At 32.8% G+C, this 24,243-nt stretch overlaps 2 protein-coding genes across 2 annotated transcripts in view; one reads left to right on the top strand and one right to left on the bottom strand.

The window, feature by feature from the left end:
- Positions 1–13,700, bottom strand: part of LOC108728932 (dystroglycan) — a 71,888-nt gene extending 58,188 nt beyond the window's left edge. The window contains exon 1 of the mRNA XM_018457760.1: positions 13,514–13,700. The gene's annotated coding sequence lies outside the window, so the exon portion shown is untranslated. The remainder of the gene's footprint in view (positions 1–13,513) is intronic.
- LOC108728919 (cytochrome P450 4C1-like) lies at positions 13,296–23,579 on the top strand. Its single transcript, XM_018457739.1, is given in 14 exon segments — positions 13,296–13,351; positions 16,079–16,110; positions 16,113–16,274; positions 18,221–18,324; positions 19,637–19,730; positions 20,047–20,229; positions 20,872–20,935; positions 21,069–21,204; positions 21,276–21,339; positions 21,444–21,538; positions 21,627–21,695; positions 22,212–22,389; positions 22,704–22,883; positions 23,402–23,579. Coding segments are annotated over 14 exon segments (1,590 nt in total). The 3' UTR covers positions 23,575–23,579.
- Positions 23,580–24,243: the final 664 nt, after the last annotated feature.

Here is a 24,243-nt window from a genome sequence, read left to right as displayed (position 1 = left end):
CTCCATCTGCGCCTTTAGGATCCGTAAGGAACACGTTATATTATAAGAGAAAACGTTATGAAATCGCTATCTTTACGACACAGCACGCGCGAAATATAAAGCGCGTTAACTTTGACGATTTAAAATTTAGATAGTTAGTCTTCCCCTTCCCTTTCTCGTTTTATTCGAAACATGGAGATCTTTATCGATATGTGGGCGACTGTCTCGCAGGAGTAGTAAATAAAGTCAAATATGTAACGACTGAAAAGGTTTTACAGCACCACCTTCGCGCGAAAAAGCATATAAAATATAGACAATGGATACCTGTTGCAACATCTACGTCTGTCTTCGATCGATTATGTAATGATACATTGCCGAGTTCTTTCGAAGAAAAGTGAAATGAGCGCTCCTGCAAATATTATGCAAAGCATCTTCGAAGGCGTTATGGGCGACATTCCAAGTGTCTGGACCGCGAATAATTCTGACTACAACCGTAAAACCTGCGGAGCTGCGGATTGAGTACCGCTGAGTGTCATGTCAAAAGATATTACGCGGGACGCGTTTGAATCTGTCAACGAAAGCTTCCTAGGAAGGCTAAGTTGAGAATCTCGCCGAAGAACGTCAAGAAGGACAGCAAGCATTGTCGATCCGTTTGGGCTAGAGATCATCTAAATAAGAGATTGGCTATTTGGATTACATCGTTTAGACAACTTCTGATTGATCCGTCATATTTTTCAAATATTTTTCAGATCTTAAGATAGAACAAGATAGATGCATAAAATAGAGTGAGTTCATTCTACCTCATGTATAATCTATCTCATTCTATCTTAAGTAGGTCTTGAAAAATATGGCAGACCAAACGTATGGTATCCAATCTCTTACTTGAAGATCTCTAGTTCAGATGTGCCATTCGGAAAATAGGTACTGCTGTCGGGACCTATCGATACCACGCTGTCGTGAACACGCTGTCGCGCGTCGTACAAAAAAAAAGCCGAAAGCTCATCAAGCTCGGGGATAGGAAGCGATGGACGAGTGCGGGAAATGCGTCTGGTGCATTATTCGCAGTGGGTGCACGACGGGGACGTCAGGACGCATCGGTGATCCCCGATGAAACGATGAAAAATCGAAAAATCCAGACACGTGCGGTGCTCGCCTATCCTCCCGTATCTTGTCGGTGTTTAACATTTCTCCCCGCGTCCTGACGTCTACCGGAGGAACTGTGATGTATAACAACCGCGTATATATGTATGTACCTCGTCGTCGTAACGTATAGGAGCGAGCGATACGTATTTTCATAAGACACCTGCTCTCGTGAAACTGCGTGAACATCGACTTGTGAGATTTCTGCAAATATACCCGGTCTCTCTATCCTAGAAAAAGATTTCCTCCGCTTTGCTTAACGCGATTGTATACGCGCGAATTTCGATGAATTCTCCAGGAGATCCGGTGAAAATTTTACATTCGATTTTACGGTGCGTAAATGCAGGTTTCCCGCATAGCCTGCGGATTTCACTGTAAAATTCCACCTAAAAATGAAACGTGTAATATCAATAAATACAATTTCTCGCGCGTTTTAATTATATATAGCGTCACTAAAATTCTAGTTAAAAATAAAATATCCACAAAAATAGATACACATTTCGATATTTTATTCATACAATTTTCAGTTATAAATAGATCGCGTTTTATCTCTTGCGAGAGATAAAGAGTAAATTACAGAAGGACAAGCTGTGGTCAAAGCGATATTCATGTGGTATACCATCGTCTGTAATTTAATTGGCACACTCGCGTCATTCGCCGAGCACTTATTGACCGCTAAAGAGCTTCGATACCGAATCGTCGTATCGAGACACTTGTGTCGACGAGTGGAAAATGTCGCCGTGCCATATTAGGTGAGTTCGGGAAAAAGACATATGTATGTATGTGCCTCGGTCACTTTACAGTCGTACCTATAGGCAGGAAAACTCAGTAACTGTTTCGTGGAAGTAGCTTCAAGTGCGTACGAATATACTTGTGCGAGGAGAAACTACAATCTGTTCTTCATATTCAACTGGCAGAGTTTACTTTCCACCTGACTTTCTGTTTAATTTTTCTGACGTAAAAGATTACATTCTATCACTTTGCGTCTCTCATGCATGACTTCAGAGTTATATAGAACTGTTATATTCAGTTCGGCTCTTTAATTTACTTGACGTCAAATGTTTCAGCAACTGAATCTTAACGTAGGTCTACACTAAGACAAAGAGCGACAACTCGGACACACCCTGCACATACCGTATCAGGAGAAATGGCTTTCAAACCGCAAATCCGCGAATGACATCAGCGCTAAAGAAGATACGTCAAGTGTCAATGTGACCGTAATTTGTTCACGATTACGTCATTTAACAGCGATAAGAACGGATGGTTTGGAATATAGATCACTGCATTATGTCAGCTCGCTTGAAGCGCAGAATGTTAAATATAATTAGCACATTCGTGTTATTAAGCTAGCACTTCATGACCTCACGCACTTGTCACGCACACAGTTTGCCGGAAGGAATCTGCGGCGGCTGACGACTTAAACTGTTTCCTATCTAATTCAATAAAATTTATGTAATTCCATGTGTAATCGATACATTTTTAATTAAGAAATATAAATAAAAAAATGTTTTAGCTTTCTCTACCCTGCTATATCAAATACATATTTTGTACATGTTATTTTTAACCTTCCGTCTGCTATTATATTTTTACTTCCTCTGTCCAGCCCAAGCTTTTTATCGTTCTAAGCTTCCAAAAAAATATGGAAAAATTCAATATACTTTTCAACATCTCTGTTACATTACCAAATAGTTTTTTAACAAGATATTTTAGGAGGAACTGGATTCTGTTCTTCTTTTATTTCAGAAAAGTATATTATTTATTTATTTATTTATTTATTGTGAATACACAAATGGCGATCAGCAATACTGCTGCTACTAAGCCCCCCAGGGGACAATGAATATTATAACATAAAATAAAATAGGGTAGTACGTGTAACAATCTATAATAAATTAACAGTTATAAATGTGAGAGTAAAATTTTGCTTGTGCCAGAAAAGACCCAGATTATAGATGGATTAAATTATTTTGGTTCCATTTTCTTTAAACTTATCGCTCTCACAAAAATGTACATACAATCCTGATGTGTAGATGTATGTCCGCTGTGTACCACAGTGTACTGAGCTCGGGTCCATGAGTTCGCTAAGCCTAATAACTGTGTGGATCAGTCGTCCCTACGGGGATATTTAATTCTATATAAAAATCGAAAAAAGCTATCAAACATGAGAATTCTAGGCTAGGTTCAAATTGATCTATCATCACATAATGGTGATACTGATACTTTATATATCGTCTTATATCTATAAAGAAAAATATTTTCAGATTTATATGTAGCTAAATTTTTAGATGCTTTCAGCAAAACCATTCTTTCCTTGTAATTAAAAGTTTATAGCGTAGTTAATAATCTATTATAAATATATCTTGCAACTGCAATTCGCAAATATAATTTTTGTAAACGACCACGCTGGCGCAGAAAGCTCGTTAGTTCAATAGTGGCATAAAAGTAAATGTAAATATCTCGGTGTTCGTGAGTTTGCTTGCTTCTCTGATACAAGAGGATGAGTTGAAAGCTCAAGATACTGCGGGAAGCAAAATTGGGTCGCCATCTCCGAGTATGCCTGACTTTACTTTATCGTGACTTCTCTCGTCTAAGCGACGGAACGTTTCACTGATTCGCATCTCGTCGGTTGTTTCGTGCTTCGCCTCCCTTCTGTCACGCGGGATTCTTAAACGTTTGCGCGTCGGTCGCAAGTTGAATGCTAAGGATCGTCGCATCCGCCGCGTTTCTCTTTACAACTCGGCGTATTCATTTGGACCGCTTTGTGCGACGTTTATGCAGCACAGCGTTACGTTACGATGGTTTACGTCCACCATGCAGTGCCTCGTAACAAAGCTGTCATTACGAGGAGCAAGCGAATAGATTCACAAATTTAATTTATTTTAACATTTTCACATACGTTACATCCGTAATAATTTATTACAGATCGCAGATGTTTGTTTCATGCGTACATTATTTGGCTCACAAAATGTAATTAAATCGCGGCATTCTCATTTACTGCGAAAATCCTTTAATTAACTTGCAAATGTTTATATACACTTTCTGTACGATACAAGAAGCTTGCTCTTCGTTTCATGCATTTATGCGGTATACATACGACGACTTACGAAGAACGTGCACTGTGATAAATATTCTTAGTTCGTTATGAGTGTTCGCATCTAACACTTCGCAAAAAGAAATGAAAAAATAAAGCGACTTGCAGAGAAAAAAAAATGATCGAAAATAAGCCCTCTGTAATTAAAATAATAAAATGTCAACGGAACAAAAATTTATACATATTTACATGCAGTAATTGTAAGCTCATTTAACTCGATGCCGAGTAGAAAAATTCTGCTTTATAAGCTGTTTTTTATGTTCTTCCTTACTCTGCACTGCTACAAATACAAAGAGATGGTGCCTCTTTTCCTCTTTTGTACCGCTTTCTTTTTTACGCGCGCTCGTCGAGTGGTAAATGTACACTTTTGCTATCCAACGGAATGATTAAGTACCGCGATTTTATTTTGCAAGGTAAATGCGTCGCGACGGGATATCTCTCGGACGGTATGACCAAAGTGGCGATTTGCAGATATATAAACGCGATTAACTCGTCTAATCGGCTTTTAACTTTCCATCGGCGACATCTTTAAAGGCACTACCAATATTTTCATTGTGAATTCTGGTAGATAAATTTAAATGTACAAAAAAATATATAAAATATAATTCGACTTCTATGATGATAAAAATTCATGTTAAAGCTTTGACAAGTACTGGACCAAATTTTTTTCAGATTTTTATATAATCCAGAATAAAAAAAATTTGCTGTTTTTCGAAAACTATTGCTGATGAAAGAATACCCGAATAAAAATTCAATAAATATAATTTTGTTTCCACGAATTTGTCATGAAAAATACATCACGTTAATTATACTTTCTATAAATACCATTTTAATTACTAGCCAGTTCTCGTTTAAAGAAAACGATGACGTCATCGGGTGAGAATTCAACTCGAAAGACTCATCGTATCCGTCCGTGCTTCTTTGTCTCTCTCCCGTAATTGCTGCTTTTCCGTAATTTATGCTTTTCTGCTTGCGCCCTTTTTATTTATTTTTTTTTTAAATTTTATTTTGCTGCCTATTTGTTACTCTTCTCGTTTTCACTTAATACACTAACGGTTCCTTAGTTTCTACTTCACCCTTGCTCTCCGTGCTCTGGTGAACTCACCGAGCATCTTTATGACCCTGCCAGATGTCTCGCATGGCATTGACGCATCGCTTTTTTTACGGAGATTCCCGGTTCTATCAAGGAGAAAAATATAACTCGACGTTGCGTGGAACAACCGTGATGGGAAAATCGTGACTGTAAATGCACCTTTCGTCGGTCCACCTGTCACGCGATACCCGGTCGAAACGAGAAATTGCACCGAAACGCGAGACACGATACGAATTCTATTCTAAGATCGATATTACGTTCCGAACAATACAAACGACGTTGATTATTTCAATGTTGAATACAACCGAGACTAATCAGTTATTTGAGGAATAATATCTAGCGTTCCATTGAAACTGTAAAGTTGGACTACAGCGAGATTGCTTTCGATTCAGACATTTCCATCTTCGACGATAGGAATGTTCTCTTTATTAAAATTAAGAACACTACACTACCCGTGTACACTAATTAAGCGTCGTATAATATTCGGCATACGTTTACGTTCAGCTCGCGTGTAATGCGAACAGATGACCTTACGGAGACGCCAACCGGCCGCTACATTATGTTTGGAATTTCATCCGGAGCTTGCATTCAGGTCCTGCAATAACATTCCAGTTGGTCCATGTGCTAGTTGCGAGCATCGAATAAGACGGCTCCATCGTACAGCGGATTAACGATTAAGCGAGATGACTAATTTGTGTGACGATGGACATTAAAACAGTTTACTACCAATTTAGGCTTTCTAGTAGCAAACTTTGTAACAATAATCGATTAAATTAATTTAAAATTAATTGTTAAAGACTCCTTTTTATTAATACAAAAATAATAAAAATAAATGTGAAGTCAATGCTGGTTGTAAACATGCGTAATATTTTAATAATAAATTAATACAAAAATTGCAAACTTTACGTCTATGAATAATAATAATAATAAATATTTTTGTTAACTGAGTGTTCCTATCGTTGTCTACATTACATCATTGAGACAATATGAGGTATATATGTTTTATTTAATTTACATTCTCTCTAATCTAATTTACTAAACATGTACATCGTTTATCTAATTTATAACGCAACGTTAATTTATTATTTATCCAGATGGTAGAATGAGTTATGATCTCTTCAATAGTTTTAAATATGGACTGCTTTTTATGAATATAACCAAATTTTCACTGGACAATATATTTTAACTGAATTTCTGATTATGTATGTAAGATTTTTTGTTATTGTACATTGAAAATGACCCGATCGGTGTCGAAACGTTTGATTATTGTATATATATACGTTTATTAAAGATCTTATATTGTAGTTGGCTCGTTTGCCCTTGTTTTATTTATTGATTTATTCTAATTGAGCCATATTAACATTTAATTATAATAATAAATAATATTGAAATAAATGACGGATTTTAAGAGAGTATTTCATAAATCCAATAAAAACTTTTAAATTAACATCGAATTCAAAATATATACGTTAATAAAACCAAGAGAATCGTGAGATAAGTTCGCGTTGCAATTCTACTGCATCGTCAGAGATCTTACGAAGCGTTGCGAGATAATCCCGAAGAAACGACCTCAACGAAGTTTCGCGCAATTTCTAATCGGGTGCCTGGAACGAAACGCGATTCGAACAGTCTATCCCGAGCGAATATCGTCCGAGTTTCCTGGCGAACGGACTCGAGAACTCGAGGAGAGGTCGGAGAGTGGAAGATGCAATTGCGACCCAGCGGCGGAAGTGACGCGGCGAAGCGAACAAGAAGAACGCAGAGACAGAGGGAAGATTGCGAAGGAAGCCTCGAACTGGGACTGGAAATAGAAACGAGGAGCTCGTTCCGGCGAATTTCATCGGCGTGAAGGGACGGAGAGGCGAGACGAGAGGGGAAGGTAAGAAGGGACGGCATTGGGTGCGAAAACTATTCAAACTGCGATCGTCGCAAAACGGCCGTACCGCGCCGCGCCGCGATGGATTTAGAGTGACTGCACAAACACACGTATTCTTATGTACATCCACGATGTGACTCGCCTGCCAAACGACTGCGACGCCTCATATATTTCAACGGAGTCGAATCGACGTTTGGCGTGTTGCGGCACTTGCGGCATGTAATAAGTAGAGACCCTCCAATAAGAGTCTGGACACGAACCGTACACTGAAAAAAAAGATATAGATAGGCCGGTATTCATAGTCAGATCTTATATTCAAAACCATCTTAAGTACAGTCTTAAGATGTCACGAACCAATCAGAGGACCGCATTAGTGTCTTAAGACATTACTTAAGACAGTCTTGAAATAAGAATCGACTATGAATACCGGCCATAATTCACACAACTAAAAATATTTATAATAGTTATGAGCAATATAGAAACGTCATCCTAGTTATCTTTATATGATAGGAATGTGTACGGTAGTTGATACGATTTATTTACTTTGATGTATCAACTACATCAATGTAGTTAGGCGTGATCTGGTTGTGACAACCAAAACTTGGTTGGGGGATCATTTATTATGGATAAGTTATATATCCGTATAGTTGCGTCAATCATATATTATAAAGCATGATGTAATAGGAATTAAATTATTAATAAGAATTAATTTCTTGTTACATCATGCTACAAATTAAGTTGCAATTTCAAAAAGCAAAAGCGACTCACCACGCTTACAATTAACAATATGTATATGTGAAATGCCATCATTGCTGCAACATAACCTAACCTAACCTAATTTTATTATTTAACCTGGCTAGCATCACCAGATTTCTGTGTAAACCAACTATACTGTTTTTTCCGTGTAGTTTTGTATGTAAGATAGTAGATATAACAACAAAAATCTGTGAGATAGAAGGACATACATTTATTATTTATTTCTTTCTCATTCTGTTTTATCTTTCTTTAATTTCTCTCTCTCTCTCTCTCTTTAGGAATTGTTAAAACATGACGGATCAATAAAAAGTGACATTCTCATGTTCAGACTCTTATTAGAAGCTTTCTAGTAATGAGTAGAGACTCAATACTAAAGTTTAGCCACGATCAATTTTGTTAAAATAAAAAGAAAGGTATATACGTACCTTTTTTTTGCTATCTCATTCTAACTTAGGTAACTATCTTCTCTCTAAATTTCTTGGAGTAAAATCTCACTCCAAGAGAATGAAAATACAGCCATTTTTGGAGAAAAGTGAAAATATTTCACTTGAAAGAATCAAAGTGAGATTTCATTCCAAGAAATTTAAAGAGTTACTCATTCTAACTTATTGAAGTTGACAAAAAACGATGGACTAATGAAAAGTTTGTCATCTCGTGGCCAGACTCTGTTATAGTGTTTCTAGTAATGTCCGCCCAACAATGCCAATGAAGAGAATACAACGATAGCCACAATGTGGTCGTCCAATGCGGGCTCCTAAGAATTTCGAAACCCCTCACGGTTGACGTAGATTTATTCATCTCGCGACGCGGTTTCAGATCTCGGGATGTTCTCTCGTTCATAAGAACATTTTTTTGGTTTCGTCGAGTTAAAATTATTTCTGGTCTCGTTGCCGCAATAGAGATATTTCATTGAGTACAAATAGATTTACCGGAATATTTATGGCGACCATTTTAAACGCTCCGTTGTGGGGTTGGTACGATTACAGCGTTAGCTGTTTGCTCAGCTCAGAATGGAGACCACTATGATTATTCTATTCAACAGTATTCACCCCGACCGGATTCGAAGCGCTCTGCTTTTTACGAGCAGCGAGGAAGAAGAATGGCCCGTTCTGATCGAAGGACTTGTCCGCGACGTGAATCGCAAGAGGTCTTTACGAGCGGAAAGGAGTTCGAGCGGAGATAAAGGTTCTGAGAAGCGAGATAAACGTGAAATTTTTAATCTTTAAAATTTAATCTTTAAAATTTTTAATCTTTTTGACAATTTAAACGCGAGATTATTCGGCTAGATATTAAGAGAGGGTATTGCATAAAGAGGGAGGGGTAAAAAAAAGTAAGCAAAAAATTATTTCCGCAGAACCGAGAGAAAGTAATTTTTCGACGCATGCAGCCTCCGTTGTATAAGCGCCGTTATTAATTGTAACCAGGTCCACTCTGTATCGTAAAGGAAGAACGGGTAGTTGCATAACCGCTTTGTGACGCGATAAAGAACGCGCCGCCGTTCTAAAGTTCTGTCTCTCTTTCATAACCGCGTCTCTATATGTCACTTTTTGTTCGCGCGAATATATTGCAAGAACGGAGACTACAGTGAGTTCATTCATTTGCAGGAATTGCCGTTTCATTGCTCGTTTCTGCGACATTTCCCGTCCACCCGTAATTAAACCTACGCTGAGAAAGACTCAATCCGCATATATCGATTCTCGCGCATAAAGTTTCTTTCCCACCTGAGTCCACTCATCGATTATCTCACTGGAATACACGTGATCTATTTTCGGCGCAGATCAAACGTTCCACGTCAGAATTAGACGCGTCGGATCTGGTTCTCGCGAGTTTCAAATAAATCGTTTATACCGTACAATTCAACGTTAAAAGAGACTTAACAGTTTGTTTTTTCCAAAGGAAAATAATTTCTACCGCTCTTTCAATTCGTAGCGATCTCAATCCTTTTCCCTTTGAATGATGCATCTTTTTGTCTACGACAGACATCGAGGGATTATTTACCGCTTTATCGTGAGAATATTAATCTGGGTTACATTCCAAAAGATTCTCTCCAAGGAAAATTTTAGTCGATACAGTAATATAGTGCTCTCTAAAACTTTTAAAATTAAAGCTCACTCTGAAGAATAAAATCTCACTTAAAGACTGAAGATTGAGCTACTTCTTTTTTAAGACTGGCTCAATTTTCACTCTTTTAAGTCAGATTCCACCTCAAAGAATTTAAAAAGAACGTATACTATATATTTCGAGTAAAATTTTGGTCCTCGAAAAGGACGTTTTGGAATATAAGTAGTTCTAGAATAAATACCTACTTCAAGTCGAAATATTCGACAATATTTCGATTTCCAATTGGCCTCACCCTACTCTTTTGAATATTGACAGGATAATTTAACGATGCGTGTCCACTGAAAAACGGACGATTTCTGCATTTAACTCACGTACATCCGGCCGTAGCTTCCGGCCGCCGAACATCTCAAAAACCCTTCGCGTCCAGTTTCTTTTACTTCAGTAAATCGATACGTATTTATTTTTCTCTAACTCTTTTCGCTTACTAACTTTGCCACAAGTAGACAGATATTTCTACTTCAAGAATTGTATTATCACTCTTTCTAAAGACAAAGTCACAACGATTTCTATCACCTTTTAAAATATATATATATATATATATATATAAAACACTAAAATACTTTTAGACGTCGAGTACCTCTTAAGAACTTATATTGACTTCATCATAAAGAGGTTTGCGCAAAAAAAAGTATAAGTACATTGAAAAAAGAGTTTAGTAATTAGCTAATAAATATTTAGTGAAATAATACCAATTAAATGTTTGGTTAATATAACCAAAAATTATTTCACTAAATATTTGTTTTAAGTTGCAATACAAGAAAAATCGACGGACTTCGTTCGAATGACAGTCGAAAAAAAAGAGCGATATTATTCAAGCGTCAATATCATACAATAAGCATTAATCAGAGTGCCAATTGAATGTTAATGACGTCTATTTATTAAAAACAGATGCAGAGATAAGGTGACTTGATTCGCAATTTTCGTATAGAAATATACGAGCGCATAGAAATATCGCGGTGAACGGACGTGATATTTGCTGCGTCACGTTACGTGCAACTTTAACGAATCGTATTCGCTCGTGCATTAGTACTAATCACCATTTGCATCAACAAAATACGATCTATAAAAAGCGACAATAATAGAATTGCATTCGTGTTGATAACTCTAAAATCGATTTCAGAAATATCTGAATAGATTTCTTCGTTCTATGTAATCTACATCAAATTAAAAATGTCATTCGTGTTTTCATTAAATATTCATAATATATGTATAATTAAATACATAATATGTAATAAAAAATAACAATTAAATATATATTTCATAAACGATCGATAATCCTCAATAATTAATTAAATTTCCGATAACTAAGTTAATTAAGTTACATCAAAATTTCCATTGAAATAATATTCATTTAAAACACTCCAAAATATCACGTCTCCTAACCAATTCAAACTATCAAGAGCTTAATTTAGCAGATCCGTGAATATTCAATCAGTAACGTCATAATTAAAGCCGTACTTCAATTTCGCTAATTATAAGCAAGAGTCCATTACGATTTGTCGAAATATAGTTCTTCACTTTGTTACTAATTAAATTACATTATCCGCTACATGGATACAAGGCGAGGATCAATCGAACATTTCTTGGCCGCATTTTGAGACGAGATTTGTCGCGTCTCACGATGATCGTCTCACAGAAATTGATTTATCAGGCAGGCCATAAATCGGCAATTATAAATGGCTACGTTTACACCGTGCATTTAGGCCTATACAATAGATGTCCTTGTTTATCCTGTAAGTTAAACAAAGACACCTATCGTATAGGTCGCGGACTAAGCGCACGGTGTAAACGTACACGCAAAAAAGTATTTTGCTGCTCCAGCTAGAATTATAGCTGTTTTTTGTATCTGATAGAAAATTATGTATCATACGCATAGAATTTATAGCACAAATCTAAATTCTATCTCTGTCACCTATATGATTAGATGCAATACATATCCAATATCGTAGTATTTGCTAGAAATTTATCTGTTTTAGCTATTTTTCGTACTTAGATAATTTTCGCTATAACTGCAAGATTACTTTTTTGAGTGTAGCCAGTATCACATATTATCGAGATAATATATCAAAATAACAACCAAGACCTTCTCTCTTTTAACTCCAAAAACGTTTGTTAAATCGATAGTTACTCGCGGTTTTTCACGTCTCTCTTTCGTCAAATCTATCGCAGATTTGATTCAGGGTGTTTTTGGAATTCCTTTGCGTTCGCCGCGTCGCATTCATTAATCATCGAGGTTGCCGTACATTCTCGCTCAGCAGACAGCAACCTCGATGACGACGAAGACGACGTGATGATAAAAATTTAACCAGTTAAAACAGTGTCGCACCGCAGAAACGCTCTCGTATATAATTTCGTATTCCCGCGTTTGCTTACGCTGAGGAAAGTCTTGCAATTACAACACGAGACTTCAAGGAGTGCGATGCACCTGCTCTCGCCTCTGTCAATCGCATTGCTGGTAACATTTCAGCAAACGCTATTTACGTTAATACAGTTTGTTAGTACTACTTGATGCTTTCTGAAATATTAATCACCAAGTCATCTCGCGCGGGCCGTATTTATCTCCCCTCTCGTGAAATAAATACGTTAATTCGAACGAAATCGAGGCTTAATTAAATAGTAAATTATTTCCATGAAAATATGCATCCGGCTCTCTCTAGTCTTCTCTCTCCGTTAATCAATTGATTTAATTCCCGATTTCAAGTATGCAATTAAATAATGTTATCACACATACCACACGCGTATCGAACGCACGTGGCGCGCGTCGCACGTGGCAAAGTTAATTTATTAAATTTATTAACCGAACTTTCCGGGATTCGATAAACAGTTCATATAATGAAAGCGAGAGACGATCCGTGGCTCATACGCGCAGATATCCATTGGATGGTTTAGGAAACCGTCAAGATTACGTTAACGATCGTGTAGATGTAAAAAAAGACAGAGAAAAAAATAAATATTCAAACGACACCGACATCTAAAGGTGAAGTGGATTATTTATCAAATGTCAAGATTTCTGCCAATACAACTTTGCCAGTAGAACTTTGATCGAGTCGAAGAGATTCTTCATTTTTTCTCCTTATTTTTAGAACTATTAGAAAAAGATGTTGGACCAAGATTAAAATTAAATAATATTGAATAATAAGGGATCAAAGAAATAAATCAAAATAAGTCAATAATGCAAGCCAATATAAATCAATTGGATGGATGAATGTGTAAAACTTAAAATTAAAACTACATTGACAGAAATGGGCATCAGACCGGCGGAATTTCGACCCGGCATTCGCTCGGACGACCAGGACGAGTTCGTGCTCGCGACGCGAGAAAAGCAAAAGGGCTAGAAGGGACACGCCGCAGGGCGGAATATCGCGACCAGCCGGCGACATCGCAAGAATCGCATCTGCCGGAATTACGCCGGTACGTGTGAACGGTACCGGAGATGATTGGATTCGGAGGATATGCTCACCCGCTCTCGAAGGTGTCCTCGGCGTCCGATCGTCAATCCGCCTTTACTTCCTTCGCGTCCTTCGTTTGTCGTTGCTCTTTCTTTCTGCCCGATCGCGACGCTGCACCGCTCGCGCATTCGAATCGGCAGCGAGTCAATCGTTCGTACCACTCCGAGACGCGCTATCGGCCAACTATCGCGAGCGAAAAAGTGCTTTGGCACCGCCGCGACAGATACCGCCATTTTCCGGACGCGCAGCGCGCGCGCCGCGGCCAGCGTGCCGCCATCTTGGTAGCAAAAGGGGAAAAGAGATGATTCTACACGTAACGACGTTAACATCTGCCGATGTTCTAGATAATCTAGACTACTGCAAAATTTGAAGAATATAAGGTAATTATTTAGAATACCATACCTCCCACCTAAAATCTTAATAAAAATACACTCATTCGACGCGTTTTCACTCAAAATGAAAGAAAATGGCAAAAAAATGCGGCGGTCGGCCTCGTGAATCGAGATATTAAGCGTTGAACTTCGATATTTTAAAGGTTCACGAGGCCGACCGCCGCATATTTTTACCAGATTCTTTCATTTTGAATGAAAACGCGTCGAATAAGTGTTTTTTTATTAAGATTTTAGGTGGGATATGGTATTCCAAATAATTACCGAATATAATTAATTTTATTGTAATTATTATTTGTTAAATGTAAATCAACTGATAACCAAGAGTATCAGCATGTTTGAACATGGTGCTGTTGTGTCAGTGCATCATGCAATCAATATTAATATAATTTATGTTTTTATAAATCTCTCTGTCATTTTCCTAAACGCGTTAAACTTAAATCAATACAAATACTTCAATTATATAATTACATATATGTGTAATATTGTAATAATATGTTATTCTGTTCCAGGAAGTCTAAAAGTTATATATAGTACAGTGTCGGCTAAAAATATTAGACACTTTATAATTAATCAATCACCTTATTTAAAGTTTTAGCTAAAAAATTGATTTATAGCATTTGCCGTAAATTGTTATTTTTTAAAAAATCCTTTTAATTTATGTATAATACAGGTGACAATACAGGTAACAATTGAATTCCGGACGAATAACAAAAATATATTAGTGCCTATTTTTGGCGAAGGCTGATTATATGATATACCCATAAATGCGACCGATCAGTATTCATAGAATATTTTAAACTAATAATTTGGAAAAAAATTGCAGCTATTTTTTCATGTAATACATGATATATAATATTTCAAAAATGAAAAATTATGTATATATAACAAATAGTCAAAATGCGTTTTAAAACTAAAATGATATACCTTCGCGTAGCATTATGGAAAAATTTAGGAAAAAATTGTCACTTCTTTGCTTCTTTATGCCATTTTTCTCGAAATTGTGACATCAAATTATAGATAATTATAGATATTCGTTTTGTCAACGAATTCATATTCAACAGGTAAAAATACGTCAAAAAAGTTTACTCACGTTTGTGTTGCAAAAAAAGTAAAATTTTGTTGGACTGTTATCTCTAATTGTTCAAAGAATGATAACGAATGATTATAATGTAACGAAACAAGGAATTCACTACATTGTGACCTTTTCGTACAAATAACGTATGCAATGATAATGCAACTGGTCATGTTCCGATATACATTGCCAGTATTGAAAATTTGCGATACATGTAACATGAACTGGATTTCCAATATCATGGCGGTGTATTTCGAAACATAGTCTATTTTATATGTAGCAACATATTATAAGTTGTAGGACCAATTTCTATTTACAATAATTTATTATCAATAGATATTCAAAATAATCAATGCCTTATAATTAATAAATTTTATTAATAAAATATTTATATATATATACTCCATATATAAAAAAATTTATCATATCAAATATACTATTTTTTGCGTTTTATTAAACCAGTATATCGCGCGTGATATGTAAGTTGTTATTGCACATTGTATGCTATACGCTATTAACCGAAAAAATATTTAAGAAAATCAAATTACTATTTCTATTTTATACCAATGAAGTTGTTTGCATCCTGAAAAAAATTATATTATTTTAATAAATTACAAATTTTTTGTAATTTATAAAAAATTTGTCACAAAATTATGATAATGAAATTCAACTGTTAATCAATGCAATTGAGCTCTAATTACTAGATATAAATATATTTAAATACAATTCGCGCAATTTTTATAACTGCAATACGAAGCTTTTATAGTTATTATTGTTTTAAAAAATAATAAGTAATAATTCAATATACGCCGAATGATTTTCGTAATCATGTATATGATTTTTAATAATTTTAAAGAAAAATGTATAAATTTTTAAAAATTAAATGATTGAAAATGGTAATTTCTATAGAAATTCTCTTTAAAAATCTCTTTTTATCTTCTAATTTTTAAAATCTAAATATTCATTTTTAAACAACGCAAATGCATTAAGTACTGAGTAGACTAACAATAAGCGTTAGATATTTAAGTGGGGATGGCATGATAAAAGCATCAATGAGTCGGTGAAAACTACCACTATTTGGACAGTGACATTAATGTGTAGCATTGTCTTAGTATATTATTATTTTTATTGTATTATTACTGCTCAGTACTATGATATTTCTAAGTGTTGTATTAATAACTTTGGCATGTATTACTATAAATTACTACATTCGGAATTATTGTCATCAAACATACGTAATTAGAAATGGAATCACTCTGCCAGGTCCGAAAAAATATATGACAAAGTATCTTCGTGGAATTCCTGACGGTAAGAACACACAATAATACGCTTAACTTATTAAAAAAGTAACTTTTTTAAATTAGCATAACAAAGAATGAGAAAGAATTTTTAAGAGATTAAAGTTTGTGATAAAATACTTTTAAGTTATTAATATGGCTCAATCAGAATAAATCAATAAATAAAAGAAGGGCTACGAGCCAGTTACAATATAAAGAATATTTAATAATCGTACAAACCTTTCGACGCCGATCGGGTCATTTTCAATGTAAACACAAATAACATTACATAAGTTGTCGGAGTATTTGGTCAGATTACAGTATCCAGTAAAACATCGGTTATTTTCGTATTCCCTATTATTTGATGTGTGATTTTTTAAAAAAATAAGATGAGATCACTTTTACATCAGTTAAATGATGCTAATTTTACATATGGACCACACACATCAAATACGATTATTAAATATTCTTTATATTGTAACTGGCTCATAGCCCTTCTTTTATTTATTAAAATACTTTTAGTTTCATATGATAATTAAAGATGGAGTCGAGTTCTATATCAACAAATTTTAGTTTATTCACTACTCGGACATTATTTTATTAGACTATTTTATGAAAATCATGAATATCTTTTACTATTTGCAAAAATTTATACAGTTAAACACATAACAAATAATACTGAGAATAATGTCAGAATGTAAGTGAAATGTTATAGCGAATTCGCGGTTGAACGCACTCTAATGCGCACTAGCAATGCATATTAAAGCCGTTATAAACTAATTTAATTTGTAAGCATAAAACGCAAATATTTTAATTATAAAATACAGATTTTACATTTTACTTAACAGCACAATAAAAGATATTGAGAATATTGAGAATCATGTTTTAATCCGTTTTTATATTTATATTAAACACATATTTTTACATCAATTTGTGTACGACGACTTTATAATGTGCACCAGAATGCATTCAATCGAATTCGTTATTAAATATAATAATAGTAATAAATTGTTTCTGTTGTTTTATTTATAAAAGTATTGAAATAAAAGGAAATTAAAGACTAAATAACTTAAGAAATATTTCATATTAGGGCAGTACATATTATTGTATGTATCATGTTATATAGAGTACACTCTAGGCTAGATATCAAACTCATTTTCGATGAAATGGACTGCAACGTTTCATAAACGGTTCATAAACGTCAACGTTGGAGTTCCAAAAATAGATATAAACACGGAGATAACTCGTAGCTTCTATATATTATACACCATAAAAAAAATACATCAAAATATAAATATTTTATTTTAAAAAAATATAAGATACATTTTTATTTTGTAGAATATACATTTTTTTATAACTGTGAAACGATTCCGGACCAAACAAATTAATAGCTAATTGTTGCCAAGCGTCAAATTTCATTACAATTGGTAATAAAGTCATTTGTTAAGCTCGTGTTTTTTAAGCAAAACCTGCATACATAATTAGAGAGCAAAGTGGTATTAAAAATCGAAAAAAGCTTTGATCGGTTTTGATTTTAATCGATCAAAGCTTTTTTCGATTTTTAATACCACTTTGCTCTCTAATTATGTATGCAGGTTTTGCTTAAAAAACACTTATTTTCTTTTCTTGCTGTCAATTTATTATCAAATTGTCAGTAAGCTTTGCACGATTTTGTCGATAATTCGATCTCATGTCGTGTTAGCAGATTTTATTGTATAAGTCTATAGGTATATCTGCCAATTTGCTAACGTTAATAAATATAACCGAATTTGCATCAAATTTAGTAACAAAATTTGTTTTCAATAGACTTTAGCTGACTGGGTGAATACTTCAAACAGTCCTAAATATAAAAATCGATTACGAATACCGATCATAATTTCATTTTCAATAATAATATACAGACAAATAATATTATAAAAATATATTTCAAAGATATAAAAAGATACAAAAAGATATAATCAATTTTTATATATATAGAGTTACTAAATATTTTATGTATACTTGGAAAGTATTTTTCATCCCCATTCCAATTATGGTTGCACGAGCCATTGATTGTAATATATGAACCAAATCAAGTAAAGGTAAATGAATATCGTTTTTGTTTTATTAACGCACGTATTAATTATTTAATTGAAATGTGTACGCAAGCAACATATATATACAGGGTGTGCCGTAAGTTTTTGCAAACGCTTTTGTGTAAATAGAGCAGACTAAACTGAGTCGAAAAGTCCTCTATCATTTTGCAATTTTTGCAATAGTTAACGAGATATTTATAACACAGGTCTACAAAAAAGGGGGTCTTGGATGTTGTCGGGAAGCTGTGGGTCATTTCCGAAGTAATTTTCTGCGTAGAATCCGAATCTGAAACCAGAATTGGCCCATCACGTCAGGATTTTGAGATATTAGGGGATATATACTCGAAAAATGCGTTTTTATGCTACTTTAGAGGTTATGTACAGGACGCAACCAATTTTTTGGGTCTTTTGTGCTATTTGCATCATTTAGTAATATTCTTACCCTTCAAAATGAGATATTGATCGACTACCTACGATTTTTTTTCGCCAAGTTACGGGCATTTTAACCCACTTGCGCGTCTTGTGCGCTGCGGCTCTGAGTGCAAGGCGTCTACCAACTTTAAACAAATCATTAGTTTTAAACTTATTAATGCAATGAAAATGAAACTTTCCAGAACATTTGTTCATATCCGAATGAACAACTTTCTCGCTGAAAGTTTTAGGATGCTCGAAATTCGCTCGATAAACGAAGCACCTGAATGCATAAAAAAGGATATTTTGCAGGTGTGTATAAAAAAAATAATAAGTTGTTTGTTTATTGACAAATATCGGTTTTTCTTTCTTCACTAGACGTGGAAAACTCTAATGATCATAACTTCGAAAATAGCAAAAAAACGCATTTTTCGAGTATATATCCCCAAATATCTCAAAATCCTGACGTGATAGGCCAATTCTGATTTCAGATTCGGATTCTACGCAGAAAATTACGTCGGAAATGACCCACAGCTTCCCAACAACAAAACCTTGTTGACCTGTGTAATTACTAAAAAAAAAAAAAATTGTCGAATATTGGTCTTCAATAATTTTTTACTCAAATATTATCAACTTTATTGAAAAACAGCAAGAGATAAAAATTGCTTATTTTTTTCTCATAAAGTTCTGAGAATTTTTTCACAATTTTTTATCAACTTTTTAGTACTGCATTTTCTTATTCTTACCAACATGAGAAAATACGGTATTAAATACGGCGAAAATTGTAAAATGGTAAAGGATTTTTTAACTCAGTTTAGTCCGCTCTATCTACATAAAAGGGGTTGGCAAAAACATACGAGACACCCTGTATATATAACAAAAATGTTGATAATGTATAACTTTACAGACTATTCTAAAAGGCCGACATTGCTTAAACAAAAGTATATTGTTCTATAAATTTGTAGAAGATGTATTTGGCATAAAATTGTTAACAACTCCTGGTAAAGTATATTCGGAAGAATAAAACTACTAAATTCACATAAGGAAGTGGAAGCAAAAGCTATAACTATTTTATAATCATTTATATATTATTATAATGAGCTTTATGTTATATTACAGATGATCTTATTTTATTTATTAATATAAACTTATTTTTATTTATACTTTTACTACCTCTGTGATATTTTAATATTTGCATTTTAATAATAATGGAATTTTTGAAGCAGTTTTTTCTTCATTAATATTCTTTTAATATAGTTAGTTAATGATCATTTTGCTTTTTACTATGTATTAATAGAAAAATACTCCTTGTTCTAGAATCTATATGGAATCGGAAAAGAATAGCTCCAAGCTTTAGTCTAAATATGTTGCAAGGATTTTTTAATACATTCGTTGAAGAATCTTTAATGTTGACGAACAAATTAGAAAAAGTCGGAATAAATGGAAACGAGATTATCTTCCTGGAACACATAGCAACGTGTGCTTTGGACATTGCGTGTAGTAAGAACATGCAATTTGTTTTACTTCTAGATTACCTACATGTTGTAAAGACCCATTCATGAAAAGCAAGTTATTTACCTATGTTTGTTCTCATTCTCATTTCATCTGGATCTAATTTCAAACGAACAATTGGCATCACAAAAATTTGAAAAAATTGTAAATTTTATAATAAATTAATGTTTTATGATAAATGCTAATTTATTTTATTAATTATATAATTATAAATACTTAAAAAAATGTTTTAAAGAATACTTATGCAAGATTATGCAAATTTAACAAAAACAAAACCAAAAGCTTAAATTTGGTTTGAATTATTTGTAATCATCACCTGTATGAAGTTCATTAATGGGTATCTATTAATGGTTATTTTAATTAGTAGATATAAATTTGTTACTACTTTAAATATTTTAATGAGATTTGTAAAGTCTTATAAGAAACCTATATCAGTATTTGACATAGTAGTCGAAATTATAATGTTATGTATTAAAACAAACAATTAGTTAAAATAATAGGATAAACTGATTTATGCAGACAACTTTTATTACTTTCTCAATTATATATTTTCACCTACTTGATGCCAATTTATTAAATTCTTTTTATAAATAACTATTTCGAACGACAAGCTTTTTTTCATGTCTAAAGGCACTATAATGGGCACCAAAATGGAATCAAATAAAAAAGATCAATATTTCAAAACAGTTGCGAGGTATGTTGTTTATCCCTTAATAATCACGACTGATGAAATATTTTTTCTATATATACATACATATATACACACACACACATATATATGATGTATCTTAAATATAGAATTTTATTTTAAAAGGAACTTGTTTCAGATTGAAAGAAATTTTGAGATATAGGATGTATTCTGTATGGAATGAGTCTTTGTTTGACAAAATTATATTTAATTTTACTACTTTGGGACGGGAACAAAAAGAGACTTCAAAGCTGATGTATTCTCTTATTAATGAGGCATATATTGAATAAATTTCTTAGCCTTTATATAATGTTTTACTTACTTTTCATTACAAATTTTTATTCAGATGATACAGCAACAACTGCATGAATTAAATAAACTGCATAAAACTGAGACGAAAACTAATTCAAGTAATAAATCATAATTTCTTAACATAGAAACTATGTAGGATATTTACTAACACAAGACTGAGAAAATTAACTACTTCCACAATATTTTTCTTTATTTAATACAGATAAAACGTTTTTGAACATTCAGATGGAAGCATCTCATAAAAAAAACTTCACACAAGAAATGATACGTGAAAATGTAGTTACAATGATTACACTGGTATGTTAATTCAATATACAGACATATATATATTCTTAAATAGATAACATTTTAATAGAAAGTTTAATTCTATTTTTTCACTGACCAGGCCAGTGATAAAATTACTGTTACGACAAATTTTGTTGTCTTCATGTTAGCGAATTTCCCAGAAATACAAGTATGTATTCAATGCGAGATCATTAAATTTACTACATAATTAAATAAAGCCTTATAAATGATACAGTTTTAAATTTCGAAAGATATAAATGATAATAATAACAACAACATATATTCTTTTAACTTACATCATTTGTAAAATGGTTCCTAATATTGCCTTGAATTATTATATTGATGTATAGATTTGTTGTAAATATATCTAAATTGAATTTTATTCGTATATAAATGTTTTTTAAAAATATTTAAATTTGCAACGGATAGCCGCCGCGAAACTTATTAGTCTAAACGCTTTAAGTATATATCAACAATGAATATGCGCGCGAGTGCAATATATTCTACTTCGGATAAAATTATAATAAATTCATGCAAATGTATACATTAATCAATATCATTATCATCGCTTCGATTATTCTCAAAACATCAATTTGTAAATTTACTTATAATAAATTACAATATAAGAAATATAACATATAACATTATATTAATATAAAGCGATATTTCATTTAATTTTATAAAGGAAAAAGTATATAAAGAATTGGTGACAATTTATGGTACGGAAACGCCAATATTTGTACCAGTTAAATATGACGATTTACAACACATGCATTATTTGGACCAAGTTATCGAGGAAACGATGAGACTTTTTCCTACTGTACCTATAATTGGCCGACGATTAACTGAAGACATAAAAATAGGTATGTCTATTTTTATAACATAATCAAATATTAGCAACAATTTTTAATACAATTTTATTACACGTAATGAATAAATTTAGAAATGTAGATAATGAAACATCAATCATACGTGCGAATAATTAATTATTGATTATTGATATTTTATTAGCTAATAGTCTTTTATTTAAGATCATCTTAAATATTATAGTTTGGAAATGTTCTAAATCAAATTATAAGACTAATAAATAAGTTAATATTCAGTAAAATGTAAAGCAAATTGTATTACTTATTATTAATACATTTATATTGTATAATAATGTTTAAATACGCTTTAGGAGATTATGTTTTACCAAAAAATAGTAGTATTATAATACTACTTATGTTGATGAACCGACAAGAACAATACTGGCCAAATCCATTGAAATTTGATCCAGATAGGTTTCTGCCAGAAAGAATAAAGGATCGTTCTTCAAATTATCACATCCCTTTTAGTGATGGACCAAGGAATTGTCTAGGTAGGCATGAATAAATACAATTATATTGTAAAATTAATTTATCTATAATTGGGGTTGCGCAATAACGTGTTATTACCGTATTATAACATCATTACCGTTACAATTATTTCTTAATAACGAATTGGTAACGACGTGATATTTTTTATTTATAATGGTAATAATAACACAATTAATTTTTTGTAACGGTGACGAATATAATTGTTACTTTTATCGTTATGCACGTACATGTATTATGTGTGTATGAAACATACATAAGCAAGTTTTAAAGAAGAAAGTATGTTTGACCAGTTATCATTAACGATAATTACTATACATATCATGTTGAACTAATCAGTTAGACAATTGAATGCTATTACTCTAAATAAAGATTAATTCAGTAAGAAAGTAATCGAAATTGTAACAACTCAGTACTTTTTGAGTAAAAGTAACGTTTACTTTTACAATAAGTAATCAGTATAACGATAACGAATTATTTTTTGAAAGTAATTTTTTCAACCTTGCACATAACTAACTTGCAGGTACAAAGTACGCAATGATTTCTATAAAAGTTATTCTAGCTACTTTAATACGAACGTTCGTTTTCAAAGTAGATAAAAGTATTCAGATATGTAATATAAAATTAAAAACGGACGTATCGTTATCTACTATTGAACCTTTAAAGATTAGGATTAAAAAACGAGATCTCCAATAAAGTAAGCCGAATATTAGATAAAAGAAAACACTTTTGTAAAATATTTTCGCATGTATTATAACAACGATTAACATTGATGTAACTTAATTTTTAATCTTATTCCTTATTGTCTAATGTATATAATATAATTCAAAGAAATAAAATATTTAAATAAAATCTTTGAAGATTTATTGTAATTTAATCCTATTTCTTCTTTAGATTAGTGCTTTTTAATTATTCATTATTTTTTTGTTATATATTTATAATAAATATTATAATTTATTTACCACCATTTATGTTATAATTTTTTTCATATAAATAGAATTTTACAAATTTATTTACTTAATAATACATGATTTAAATTTGAGATTATTGCGAGATAATCTGCAGATTATCTAATAATACCCACACATAACAATATGTCAAAAAGGTTTCTAAAAGATATCTCATTTCTGAATCTGATAATTTAGAGAAATTTCTAAAAGGTTACATAAAGATATCTGAATGTTATCTAATGCGTTGTGTTTTGAGAACAGAAAGATATCAAAAATGAATACTTAAAAGATTTCTCAAATTGCATGCCTTTATAATACCCAAAGTATATTAACATATAGAGTTCATATTTATGATGTATAAAAGAAGTCAGTGTTATATCCAAAGGGCACAAAGTCATCTGAAAGATGACTAAAA

The sequence above is a fragment of the Mycetomoellerius zeteki genome, unplaced genomic scaffold, assembly GCF_001594055.1.
Source record: "Mycetomoellerius zeteki isolate Tzet28-1 unplaced genomic scaffold, Tzet1.0 scaffold667, whole genome shotgun sequence".
Classification (NCBI taxonomy): domain Eukaryota; kingdom Metazoa; phylum Arthropoda; class Insecta; order Hymenoptera; family Formicidae; genus Mycetomoellerius; species Mycetomoellerius zeteki.
The sequence above is the reverse complement of the archived record's forward strand: the minus strand, read 5'-3'. Positions and strand labels throughout refer to the sequence as shown.